The 14,121-nt window shown below is 39.5% G+C and overlaps 1 protein-coding gene across 1 annotated transcript in view; it reads left to right on the top strand.

Moving 5' to 3' along the window:
* Positions 1-14,121, top strand: part of LOC134540443 (obscurin-like) — a 115,718-nt gene that overhangs the window by 62,265 nt on the left and 39,332 nt on the right. The window contains exons 9-18 of the mRNA XM_063383194.1: positions 798-1,082; positions 2,298-2,473; positions 3,432-3,540; positions 4,009-4,181; positions 6,634-6,742; positions 8,199-8,371; positions 9,246-9,366; positions 10,789-10,969; positions 13,004-13,125; positions 13,723-13,901. Of these exons, the coding sequence (XP_063239264.1) occupies positions 798-1,082; positions 2,298-2,473; positions 3,432-3,540; positions 4,009-4,181; positions 6,634-6,742; positions 8,199-8,371; positions 9,246-9,366; positions 10,789-10,969; positions 13,004-13,125; positions 13,723-13,901 (1,628 nt within the window). The remainder of the gene's footprint in view (positions 1-797; positions 1,083-2,297; positions 2,474-3,431; positions 3,541-4,008; positions 4,182-6,633; positions 6,743-8,198; positions 8,372-9,245; positions 9,367-10,788; positions 10,970-13,003; positions 13,126-13,722; positions 13,902-14,121) is intronic.

The following is a 14,121-nucleotide window of genomic DNA, read 5'->3' as shown; positions in this document are numbered from 1 at the left end:
CCTTGAAATACAAATTTTCCCGGGGGAGGACCCCCGGGCCCCCTGCTTCAATAGGGGGGATCGATGATTCTTTATAAAAAGTTATATTACCCCCCCCTTTGGAAATTTAGTTGTTGCGCCCCTGGTTGTACATGGGCTATACTGTATATGAAATGGCAACAAATTTTCATATTTTGTATCCTTTTCTCTGTGGCGCACGCTGAAACATTTCATGTTTACAACAGGTTTTTTTTTATTTACTCTCCTGGTGTGCCCTTTGCTTTGTATCTGTCATGCTGTTGTGACTCCAGCATTATTTGGTTCAGCTGGTAGCATGATAGGTCCTTAATCCGGCACAATGTTTTTGACACATTCTCAAATCAGGCACCAATTGATCCACTTGCATTCAGTTTAGTTTAGGTGGATTTTGGGTGTTGACCTTTGCAGCCAGGTTGTAATGCTGCGCTGCCGGCATTTTTAGTTTGCTCAGAGTTGATAGTTGCTGTCGGTTTTCATTTAAGTACATTGTTTTCCATTTTATAGCGGGTTACATTTCACGTTTTATGGGTAGGTACATTTGTGTAATGATTTTGTAGAAGACAATTGCTTATCTGTATTTTTTATTTCTGTAGAGCAGCTAATTAAAAAAAATTATAGGATACAGTTGTGGTGCATATTAATTTCTATTTGGTATTTCCGTTAAAACTGCATCGACGTTCAGTAATCAGACATGGTCTTTCACTGTATTTCTGGGCAACCTTTGCCTGAGAAGTTTGATTGGGAATGTGGCATGTGTGTGTGTGTGTGTGTGTGTGAAGGGTGAAGGACGGCAGAGAGGTGACGGCGGACGGGAAGCGAGTGACCGTCTCGGACGACGGCCACACGCACACCCTGACCCTGTGCAAGGTGTCCCGCCGTGACATGGGGCTGTACTCGTGCGAGGCGTGGAACGACCACGGCTGGACCAAGGACGAGAGCCAGGTGAACGTGCGCTGCGCCCCGGAGATCCTCCGAGACCTGCGCGACCTCACGGCCGGCGAGGGCGACGCCGGCGTCGAGCTCTCCGTCGCCGTCGCGGGCTACCCCAAGCCGATCGTCAAGTGGTGAGCCCCCCTCTCTTTTCCCCGGGAACCGGCGGTGGGGTCCGATCCCAGTTTTCGAGAATACATATCTCAAATTCGAATCCCAAAGAGTACCTCGAACATACTCACTCCTCTTACACGAATCTTATGTCTCAAAGGTCAAAAATAAACTAATATACAAGTAACTAAAAAATATTAATAATGAATTTGAAAAATTCAACACTTTAAATATTTATTTTATAAGGTAAGTTTCCAGAATAAATACATATTGTATTTTTTTATATATATAACATGTTAAAAGTATAATATCTTGAAGTAACAGGATAGGTATGATGAAAAAAAATGACATAGTAAACTTCAGAGGTTATCAGTGGTGAATTTTTTAAATTTACTTTATTTCCTCCAATATTATTCTTAGAATATATTTCCTCAAATATTGAATCCTTTAAATATCAAGGATTTGATGGGATTTGAGGATTTGTCCCATCTCTACTGGAAACCCAAGATGTCAAATGTAAATTCAGCAGAACTCATTTAAAATATTCCCGTACGATACGATTTCCCATTAATACGGTCAAATGTTTTGATCCCACCATTTTCTACATAAGACATACGTTATTAGTTCCCATGTAAGAAATTGGCAAAAACAACTTTGTTTCCTGTTTAAAACAATGTTGTTTTGAAGTTGCAATCCATTATTCATTATCAACTTGAAATAAATTGACAACAAAAACCAAGACCAGACAGAACGCAAGATTGAACTAACATAGCATGCTGATAACTATCGTCATCGTAGTACACACTGACCACAAAAGAGTGAGGGCTATTAAATATAGTTTTCCTACTGTAAAATATTGGTAACAATGACTTGATTTGTTTTCATAATGTGTCGTACAAACTAACTCGAAATAGTAAAAATATCTCTGCAAATATGTATGTTTTTAATAAATGACCAATATCAGTAATGTAAAAATGTCTTTAGAGATGCCAGATCAAATTGCACGTGTAAAATTATTTTACCTAGCCATTTCGTCAGTATATTTTAGTGTAAACTTAATGCTAAATGAATTGAATTTAATATAGTGAAAGATTAAATTTTGGTGATTTGAGCTACGAGGATTATTGGCATATTAATTTGCATGTTGTTTTGATGAGAACTAACTGGAAGCGGAGTTCTGGTGGTGAGAGACGACGTGTGAAGTTGTGCTACGTGGTGCATCCTCTCCGTCCGGGCAGGTACCTGAACGACAACGAGATCCGAGACAAGTCGGGCGACTTCGAGATGTCCGAGGAGGGCGGCGCCCACACGCTGACCTTGAGGAACGTGACCACTGACGCGGCAGGGAAGTACACCGCCAAGGCCGTGAGCGACCAAGGGACCAACGAGAGCAGCTGCTCCCTCACCGTCAACTGTGAGTTGGACGTGTTCCTCGTTCATATTTGCGTTCCTCGGAGCTCGAGCTACGGCTGTACCGCGAAGCTACAATGAAGTCACGTAACAGGACTTTTACGTTCTGCTGTAAGAAACTTAACATACAGCACACTTTAATTGTAATATTAATAATACAGTAAAACCTGTGTATAACAAAACTGAGGGGACTTGATTTTGTTATGTTTGTAATAGAGAGGTTTCTTTATAAAGAGGTGAAACCCAAAATTATAAAAAAGCATGTCATAAATAAACAAATGCGTATTTAACGTTGCACCGAATCAAGAGTCATGTTTTAACACTATTCACTTTACATTGCAAATTAAGACATGTATTATTAAGGAAATAACAAATTGTATATAATGTACATACTACATACCTAGATGAAAATAACTGGGCAGGAAATCATATTGTGTAATGGAAGTGTTAAGATTCTATAATTTTTTACAGAATAAAGCACTTTGTTGGTTAAGTTTTACCATAAGCCAACTTCGTTATGGTATTCAACTTCTAGATGGTCTGTGCTTAGGTGAAGTAATTGGACTTCACTCTTGACCTCACTTTTCTCAGCACGGTCTTCACACACTGTTGGTGGTCCTGGCCAAAGCCAGTCTGCTCCAAGGAGTCTGAAGGAAGACGCGAAGCTTTTGCATCACAACCGAAGCTTCGAATGAAATGATTGGCAAACTTCCTCATGAACTCAAATTGAATATTATAAATGGCTTTGGTTGATTCGCTTAGTCGAAGCTTTGCACAGGCCTTCGATTGTCTGACACTCTACTTCATTCGCTCTGATCATTAACTTTTTTTTTTCCACACTTCAACATTGACATCTTGCTTTGAGTTACCCTACACGCTGTAAAGGATTTCCATGTCGAAAACAGGGTTTGCAGAAGCCTACTTATTGATGGTCGTGTGTTGCTATGTCCGTGTGCTCGCAGACAAACCGCGCTTCCAGAAGCCGGAGAAGGACAGAGTGGAGGCGGACGAAGGCCAGACGCTGACCCTGACCTTCCTGTGCTCGGCGGAGCCGCAGCCCGAGGTGAAATGGTGAGCTGGTAGCTTGCTGGCGTGCACTCAGTACAAACAAACAAACGTAGGAAAGTGGTTTCACCCTCAAGCAAGGGTGATCCATGTTTTACGCACTCGCAGTCAGGCCAGCTCCACAACGTCGCGGAAATATATAAACAAAAGTGGAATACAAAAACATAATATATTTACATTTCGCTACCTCCCTGACACTTCCTCAGGATTAGGCAAGATGATGCCATGAGACAAAATTTTGTTATTTGTAATGGCTAATAATCCGTACAAAGGAGGACTCAACTGCGTAGTATGGGCGTGCGGTCTACTCATATTGCAGTTGTGCCCGTCTCAGAAGTAAGGTTGTGCCCTATCTTAAAAGTGAACTAGCCTGAACTGTTGATTAGCATGTTGCAAATAAAAATAAACGATTGAAATAACGTTTAGTGGAGGGTGGCGTAGGGTGACTGACGGACAGGGACCAATCATGCTCAGGTACAAGGATGGCCAGGAGCTGAAGGAGGGCGGCAGCGTCAAGACGAGGCGTGACGGGGAGACGTGCACCCTCGAGGTGGCCCAGGTGAAGGGGCGGGACTCCGGGGAGTACGAGGCCCGGGCCGTCAACGCCATGGGCACCGCCTCCGCCAAGACCTGCGTCCAGATCAACAGTGAGTGTTCGCAGGTCGCGACCGTGGGAGCAGATGCAGGGAGAGAGGTCTTGTGTGGTTCTGGCACGTTTGGTAATCAGGCACCGATCAAGCCGCTCGCGTTCAGATCTCTTCGGGAGGATCCTGGCTCTTGACCTTGGTCAACAGGTCGCCTTAATGCGCTGAACGTGTTTCTAGTTCGCCCAAAGTTCATCATGAATGTCTGTTTTTATTTCTGTGTAGCGTTTCCCCGTTTTCCAGCTGGTTTACTCAACTTTTTGAACGTAACCCTCATCTATGCTTTTTTCTTTTTTAAAGTAATTTATTATATCTTATTTTAATTATTCCCATTAAAAATATATTGGCGGTCAATAATCGAACAAAATCACTTATTTTTCATGTCTCTGGTCCAGAATGTGGCCGGATTGAAGACTTGTTATTGTGACAGAAGGAAAGCTTTTATGTATGTATTTACCTGAATATAATGCGATGTTTTTTTTTAAAATCATAACTGATAAACCTTAAAGCAAGAGTCGCATGCAAACTTGTATCTTGCGGTGGAAGATGTGAGAATTTCCAGCGATGGGAACAGCTTGGTTGGAAAAACCACACGCTCTGCTTCACTTAAGCCACTTTAGCCAGGTAGTAATTACTGCATCCTGAACCTATGCTTAGTTGAAAAATTACACAATCTGCCTGTGAACTGTATCACTTATGCCACTTTAGTCCCCTCTTGTGTACAGTTTTTTGGAAAGGGAAAAGGAAGGGGTGGGGTGTTTGTCAGCAGGTGTGACAGATGAGACAAGATGACACTCTGGAATGCAGCCACGGCACAACACCCTCCCCCTCCTCTTCTTATCAATAATGGCGACCACCATAACAGCCCAGCATTCTGAGCTCTGTGATGAATCGCTTATGAACTGCAGCCATAAAACTCTTTTCCTTATAATTGCTGCCTTTTTTTTCCCTTCTAATTGCCGCTTGCTTTTCCAAAAAAAAAAAGCCAGGCAAATCATTTTACTGACAGAAAGTGGCACCAGAAAAGCTGCTAGTAAATATGGTATAAATTTATGCTTTTAAATAATTTTTAATTTCTGTGTATTTGAATTGTGATTTTTACCTCTTAAAGTATTCTTCATAAACTAATATTTAAAAATTTTGGGGTCACATTATATTCAGAGTCGCAGTATTATTGGGTAAATATGGTACGTATATATACATACATATTTTTTTGGAGATAAGGTGGGCTCAGGGTGGGAAGTCAGCCCCAAAGGTACTGCCTTAAATTCACTACTGTTCTCTCGATATAACAAAATTAGTATTGCCTTGAGTTGAATCATGCGTAAGCATTTATGTGATGGACATAATGATGTTTTTAGGAATACATACAGTAAAATGTTTTTAAAAAATTTATTTAATAAGTTTACTAAGTTACTAAATTGGAATTTTTTTAATTTTTTGAGAAATTTGTTAACAGAGTTTTACTTACCTATATATTTTTCTTTCTTATATTATACTTATTCTTTACTATTAGCAGCAGGGCAAAAAATTTGTAGGATTTTCAAGGGAGGCCCGCGGCAATTTCCAGGGGAAGTTTTGCCCGTGGGGTTAAATGACACAAGTCATCTCTGGAGGGGGTGCTTGTATCTTGTATACTGCCCATATTTTGGCCTGCATGCCTGCAATAAGCAGAAAACTTTAAAATATACAGAAAGTTTTTCATAAAACATAGTTTTGACATCAACCACGTTTCACAGTCACACGTTTGCAAGTGCAGGCAGACAACTCTGGTTTTGCCTTTCATGCTGGAAATTTCTCTGTCTATGTAATTGTTTTCACAAGAATTTTGGATTTTGGAACAATATCTGTTGATTTTTCGAAGTTGAATTTGAGCTTGCTGTTAATGTAACCTATACTCATGTTTTTGTTCTGTGTCACCATTTTTATAACAGTTTGGCATTGGTTTAAGTTTTCAGTTAAAATGATAAGTACTAGTTTATGGTCATGACATGTGAAGGGGTTGAATTCTTTGGATTAGTAAACATTATTAACAAGATATGTGGGAATTAATTTTAAAGTAGTACATCCTGTAGATCAACATTTATTTATTAATATATTTATTTAGTTAATTTATTATTTATTTATTTAGGTGCTTGCCACACAGATTAGACATGATCATGATTTGTAGCAAATCAGTAATACGTATACTCATTTTTAGCTTTCTACCTAAACTTTTATACATGCAATGGAGAGAGAAATAGCAATATACTGATCAATATAGGTATTTAATTTTTTATTGTGTTATACATATATATAAAGATTTTTTTTTTTGTTTTTTTAATTAAACCTTACATCAAGTGCCAATCTCAAATTTGTAGTGTGTCTATACTTAAAAATACATTTTTTTTTCTTATTTTACAATTGTTCTTGATTTTCAAAACAAAACATTATGAATATTGCTTGCTTTTTTCAGCATGCCCTGAAATCCTTTCATCAGACATGGAAGACAGGATGATATACGAGTCTCTGGGTACAACGTACGAGGTTAAAGCAACGGGTGTTCCACGACCAGAAGCTAAGTGGTAAGATATTGCTTGTAATCCAGATAACTATGTTGTATAGCAGTATTATTTTTACGTAGTTATAAACAAAACATAGCAAGCAAGGACACAATATGGGGCACAAAATGTGCATTAATGTAACAAAATTGATAGAACTGTGGTTGATTTCACAATTAATGCAATCTGAATAAGCTGTTGCAATTTTACATACCATATTATTAGCTCTATGTAGATGGAAAATGCACTTTAGTGTCTATTAATTTTTATTGCGTGGAAGCCTATAAGAATGTAATGTTTCATAATTTACTTCAAGAAAAAAAAAATATTCCGGTAGTACTAAAAAACATATGTCTTGGTATTTGGTAATAAAGTGGGAGAGCACAAAGGTTTATACAATAAGTTACAACTGCTCTGGGACTTTAAAATCTTTTACTCTGATTTCTTGTTTATATTTTATTTTTATGAACAGTGATCAATTTCATGTTTCTGGGGTCAAGTTGGTGGGGTGGTCAGGTTACTTGCTTCTGACCAAGGTGATATGAGCTCAATTCCCAGCATAGCCACACACGGATTTTTCGCGAGTGGAAAATATGGGAAATCGCTGCAATGTGCCAGTTGGTATTCTCCGTGTTCTCCCCTTTCTACCCGCCATATATTTCCATCAAAGGCTCCTGTTCTCATCTCTTCACCCCTCACTGTCTCGAATGACTCTGATGGGAATTTAATTGTCAGTACATGCTGGAAATCACCATTATTAGAACGTGTAGAGAATGACTGATTCTCCATCAGTGATGAGAGGCAACGAAGTGGCAAAGTGGTACTGTAAGACAATAAACCTGCATCCCATTGGCCATGGGTTTAATTTCCTGTCTAGCCATCTTGATGTGTTTTGAATTTTTTTGGCAAAATTGCACCAAGCAAATGCTGGCTGGGATGGTTTCTTCCTGTTTCTTTGTAATATTTTTTTGTCAAAGGGAGGAATATACATGTAGACAAAATAAAAAGGTGTAAAATAAAAGAAATTAAAAAAAAACTAGCAATGAATTTTCTTAAACCAGTAAATTTTCAGTTTGAAAGTTTTTTTTTTTTATCTGGTCATATAAATAAAATTAAGTTATAATTATTAATTTGTACATCATAGTCCTCATTATTTGTTAAATTTGAAAACAATGTGTGAATAATGTTTCAGAAAATATATATTTCACACGATACGTTACATTTTCAAATTATTTTGTTTTTAATGAGTCCCACAACATGGTGTATGCCTGTCTGGTCAATTTGAAACGTCAAATCAAATATCAAATTATTCCCGAATATTGAATGTTTTTTTGAATATTCGCAGACCCGTACTAACCACATCAGCTACTGAAGATCCCGGCCAAAAGCCTTTAGCCTTCAGTGCTAGTGTTACCGTGTTAGCATCACCACCTCGGCAGAATCGCGCTCTCGCTATGTGTTGTGTGGGCTGACCGGGCAGGTTCAAAGACGGAGAGCCGCTGAAGTCCTTGGACCATGTGAAGCTGTGCGACTCGGGAGACAACTACAGGTTGGAACTGAAGGATGCGACCTTGGCGGACGCCGGGGTGTACAAGTGCGTCGTAGCGAACCGCCTGGGGGAGAAGTCCCAGGAGGCCAAGCTGTCTCTCTCGCGTGAGTGTCTGTCTCCACTCCTCTCTTCTCTCACTCATGTGCTTTTCTATTGGCTGATTTCTTACTGTTAGAACCTCCCCTTCTCTGGGTGGGTCTACAATGTTGGGTGTCTCTACTGCTAGCTGGTAGTCTATGGGCCCGTAGTAGTACAGGAGATTGGCGGAACATTTGTGAACCAGCTATCAAGGCAGTTGATAGTTATAAATTATTGCAGTCTTATCGTGCGACCAAAAGAAGCCTGTGCAATTTCTGACTCTCTCCATTTAACACTTTATATCTGTACCTAGATGGCATAAGACAGTATGTCACAAAAAACAAAATTGTTCAGGAGAGAGCAGTTTATAGTTTAGTCTCTTCACTTTTGTTCACTTTCCCAGCAGTTTGTTATTGACAGTGTTTGGTAAGGGTAAGGGTTTCAGACTCAAAATTGATCTTGTTTTGAACTTAATTATTGATGGGTTGGTCCTGGTTCTCGGTTCCACCGGTTCTCAGCAAATTAACCGGCACCAAAAACCGTAATTATAAGGTTGATACCGGTACCACTAAAAGCATAACGGTGAAAAGACAATAGACTCCTAGTAAAATGCTGCAGTATATCGCCGGTGATCAACAATAAATTGTGGCAAGCGAATGGTTGGTAAATCTTTGAAAATTACAGGCGACACCAACAAAGGGCAGTCTCCCCTTCCCTTCCTTCACCGCCTTGCTCCTGCACTCACTGCTAGCCCGCCCAGGTGGAAAGATAACGCTGACAGGAAGTATCCGAACGTAAACAGAGTTCTTTATGCCGAGATCCCGAACCTTTTTTTGTCCCTCTTTTCACTAGCTGACAGGGATGATCATTTTCAAATAAGTTTGGTGTGGCTGTTTACAGCTGTGCAAGGATTCAGAGGCCCAGTGGTGAAGGCGGAGCCAAAGGACGTGTCGGCACCGAAGAACGGGGAAGTTGTGATGACGTGCGTGATTGTTGGCGACCCTGTTCCGGAAGTTAAGTGGTGAGTGATTGAGTGATAGCTGGTACTTTGGCTTAGCAGTGTCAGCACCTTTCAGACTTTCCAAGTGTGCATTGTTCCCATTACATGTGTGGCATCCTTATTTTATTTCAAATATAAAAACATAAATTAAAAATAATTATTTATTGTTCTAAAATGTAATTGTGATGTTTTTTTTCCCAGTCGTTTTGTTTATAGGCTGTTTTCTTATATAGTCAGTTGTCACTTCACTTCTGTTTTAATGTTGATAAGAATAAATATTTTTTAGGAACTCATTTTTTAATTTATCTTTAAGTGTTTTCTCCCCTCTTTAAGATGAATGTATATTTTAATAATTGTATTAAAAATGGTGTGGAATTATTTGAATACATTAGTAAATACAGAACTTTGAGCTGATTGAATACTTTTTTTTCTTTTTCATGCGTAATAGTTTTAATGTTTAGGAAATAAACTTATTTGTGCTAGGAATTTCTCTTTTTTTCGTTTCATTTGAAAAGAAATTGAATTTTTTTTATTTTTGTTGCTACTTACCTTATCGGTAGGTACAAAATCATATGGTGAATTGCGATAGAACCAGAGTAACACTGGAATGTAAGTTAGTACATACACCATTAGTACTGAAATGCAACTTAAATCATGAAATCTATCAGCATTATAACAAAACTGAACTCGAATCACAAAAATGTTATCTTTTAATATATTAAATTCAATAAATGTAATTTATTCAGCAAGAAGTTTGTACCAAAATGGATTTGAAAAAAAAAAATTTATTTAACATTGAGTTTGCAACTGTTAGTAACTTATTTTTTACATTTCGGAAGTTGGTAAGTTTTCCAAACATAGACGATATAATTTTATTCCGAATAGTTCAGATCTACACGGTGATTATAGGCATTTTCATCGTGTGAGTGAAAACAGCATTATTTCGGTGAAATAAGTATGAAGAAACACATATTTTAGAGTCATATTTATTAAGTAATACACTTTCATTAGGAATAAAATGGATTTATGAAAATGAAACAATAGAAATTTATATTGTATTTTAAAAAATGATATTTGTTTGAAGATAAAACTCAGAAAACCTGTCGGCTGTTGTTATAGCGATGACTGAGTGGACTGTATACGAGAATGATTATAGATGCCATTATAATTCAACAATTTAACCGTGAGGCTACACCATAGTACTACTCACCGCCATGATGAAAATATATCTGACTTCCGGCTGGAAGTTCAGGGCTGCCAACTATTGGCAGAGGTTGCTGGATAATGGTTGCCACTACACAGCAGCGCGGGAAATACAAACTTGAAGTAGCATTCAGAGACTTCTCAGAAGGACAGATAACGTTGAGGTCTAATCAATGTTACTAACACATAATTACACACACTAATATACAGTCTGAACAGCTGTGCACGTTGCCGCCACAGGTTCCACGACGGCGTGGAGTTGAAGCCGAGCGAGAGGCTGGTGTTCTCCACGGACGTCAAGGAGCTGGAGAACGGCCTGAAGGAATGCACGTACGCGATGCGGATCGCGTCGGGGCAGCACGGCGACACCGGCGTGTACAAGGTCGCGGCCACCAACAAGCACGGCTGCAACGAGACCGAGGCGAGTGTCGCCTCCTCCCCTTCGACACCCGCAGCTGTGCGTGCGCGCTGATGTCCCGGTCACATTTTTTAGGGCAGAGAGCGAGACAATAACTATTTGAATCATTATTTCGGACCTAGCTGCTAGTTTGCATTATGTGTCATGGAGAAAACCCGAAGAACCGGCAAAGAAAGATGAATACACAAACACAACAGAGAAAAACAGCCAAAAACAACCAATGTTAAATGTAAAGACAGCTCAGAGAATACAGTCAAAGGAATTATGGTGAGAATAATGTCACAGCACACATGCACATGGTGGGCTGACGATAAGACAGTTGCAACGAAAAAATATTATACATACAAACAAAAACTTTGTAAAAACATTGAAGGACATAAAAAACCCAACGATGATACTAAACAGATGATCTGGACAACACATCCACAACACAGCGCACATACGAACCCAGAAGGCTTCTCAAGGGGGAAAAAAATTGCAATGTTTCGCAAACTAGGATCTGTTTTCGTGATCGGGCACAAACAGTCGGTGTGTTTGTGTATTCATCTTTCATTGTCTGTTCTTCGGGTTTTCTCTTCGACATACAGTACAAACTAGTAATGGTGTGTGTGTGTGTCCAAAATAATGGTTTAAATCCATCTTCTCCCATTGCAAGACTCATCAAAGAACATACCAATAACTATCCTATAAGATCACCAATAACTAGAGACCTGAAAAGGGTTTATTATATTTAATGTACTTAAAATAGAGCATTTTGTACTAAAAACAGTGTACTGTTTTTATAATCTACATACTTATTTTAATTTAAAGCTATATTACACAATAACTTGACTTCCTCATCTGTCACATGACACATTAATGTGTATGACTAATCTTACACTCAAAATTTTTTTTAATCCAATGATATAGAATTGTAATTGAGCTGGGAATCAAAGTAAGAATCAATATCAGCATCAGAATCTATGAAATGTCTATATTTTAACATCTCTATGTGTATGTTTTTATGTGAAGGCCTTGACTGAATAGTGGTACACCTCCAATTTTGTTCACTTCGTGGTGAAACTTTACATGGTATACAACTTTTGCGATCTCGACAAACAAATAAACTGCTCTACTTTAGGTATTTTCATATTTGTTCACATTTTTTCCTGCTCTTATGTGCTTGTCGTCTACTTCACTTAACTTACCCTGCAATCATGCAGTGCTAAACCTAAGGTGATTCGAGTGCCGGACCGTGCTAACCCTGATCGAGTTAAACTGGTAAGGTTTTTTGAAAGCTCTCTTTCGGTTTGCTCGCAAATTTTGTAAGAACTAGCGGTAGTAGATGGCGTAAAGAGTCGGAGGTGACAAGTGAGAATAGGAAAACAAATCCATGACCGATCATCTCTCAAAGTTTAGGCTCTACAATCTTAACAAACAGTACTAAATATTTACGTTTTCATATGTAAAAGTGTAGCTATATAATGATTTTTTTTTTTAAATTTTTTTTTTACATAAGCCTGCAATTAGTAATTTCATTATAATGTCTAGCAATTAGTAATTTCATTATAATGTCTAACAATTAGTAATTTCATTATAATGTCTAGCAATTAGTAATTTCATTATAATGTCTATGTTTTGTATTTCTTTTTATGCATTTTATATTTAATTATATTTAATGCATTTTATTTTTAATAGTTATATTTTAAACTTTATTTTTTTGTTTGTATTGTTTATATGTTGTCCTTGTATATATGTGTTGTTCTCACCGCTAAAGCCCTTGGCTGTTGGTGGGCATGTTACAATATTAATAAATAAATAAATAAATAAATATTTCGTTAGTTATCAGAAATAGCAAAATTATGCTAATACAGTGTGCAAATTTAATATCTCTAAAAAGTTTGGTTGGAGTGAGTTTCAAGATCGGCCTCCTTCGAGTATTGTCCGAGGGGGAAAGAAAATGAAAAAAAGAGTACGATGAGGGTCTCGTAAAATCACGTTGGGTTGCAACTCTCGTCCTTCGTGTATACTCCTTGACATGGTGCGTGTGTCTCACAGGCCCGGCTGGACGTGCTGCTCGTGCCTGAGATCTCAGAGCTGAAGGACGCCATGAGGATCCCCCACGAGAGCCTGGAGCTCGAGGTCGTCATCCTGGCCAATCCCAGGCCTCAAGTCGTGTGGTGAGCTTCACGCGAAAACTATATCAGTTCTCACAGTCGTTTCGCGGATTTCTCAGCCGAACGGAACCGGTGAATGGACTGTGGATTAGCGTATCATCAGCACATGGGTCGTTAGAGAAAGACGAGGGGTGTAAGCCGTATGATCGGAGCAGTGCCAGAAGGCACTGGCGGGGGAAACTGGAGTACATACCTCGATAAAAACTTGCACGGTCCAACTGCAACATCCGCCACGTTTCCCGCCGGTGAAAAAATCACGTCTTGAAATCAAACCCGCATCGCGGTGGTGAGAGGCAAGTGATATTTCCCATTCCACCACCATAGCCACCTACCTCGGCTGAAAAATCATCATGCCATGGGAATGGTGATCACTTACTATCAAGGACATGGCTATGGGGTGAATTAAAAATGAAACCGAAATAACACTGTAAAGCATTTCAATGCAACATATAACACCAAAATAATATGTAGTTAATAAACCATTTAGCACCAAAATATAACCGAAACATGAGATAAATCAGCAATTTTACTAAACTTAACTCCAATTACAAAAAAAAATTTAACTGTTACTATGCAGATGTGCGTCGTGTCTTCCCGCAGGACGAGGGACGGCAAGCAGCTGTCAGACGGCGAGCACACGGCCGTCTCGGAGGACCCGGTCCGGGAGGTGTACGGGCTGGCGATACGAGACGTCGCGCCAGAGGACGACGGCCTGTACGTGGTGACCGCCCGCAACAGCCGCGGCGAGACGAGCCGGCAGGCCAGGCTGACCGTGCACTGTGAGTAGGTCATGCATGGCCTGGGTTCCACACGTTCGGCCACGAGCGTACACGGTCTCTCCAGGCCTTCAGTTTTGGTGGACGTCGCTAGCTGGAACTGCCCGTGATTAGAGACCGGAAAAAATTCGCGGATTCAACGACCTCTAGGATAGCCTCTGTTATCCTCTGCACTTCTCAGGTGAACAAGCGTGTACATTGGGTGCTAAATCGTGAGGCGTCT

Source organism: Bacillus rossius, chromosome 16 (genome assembly GCF_032445375.1).
Source record: "Bacillus rossius redtenbacheri isolate Brsri chromosome 16, Brsri_v3, whole genome shotgun sequence".
Lineage (NCBI taxonomy): Eukaryota > Metazoa > Arthropoda > Insecta > Phasmatodea > Bacillidae > Bacillus > Bacillus rossius.
This window is presented reverse-complemented; position numbering and strand designations above follow the sequence as displayed.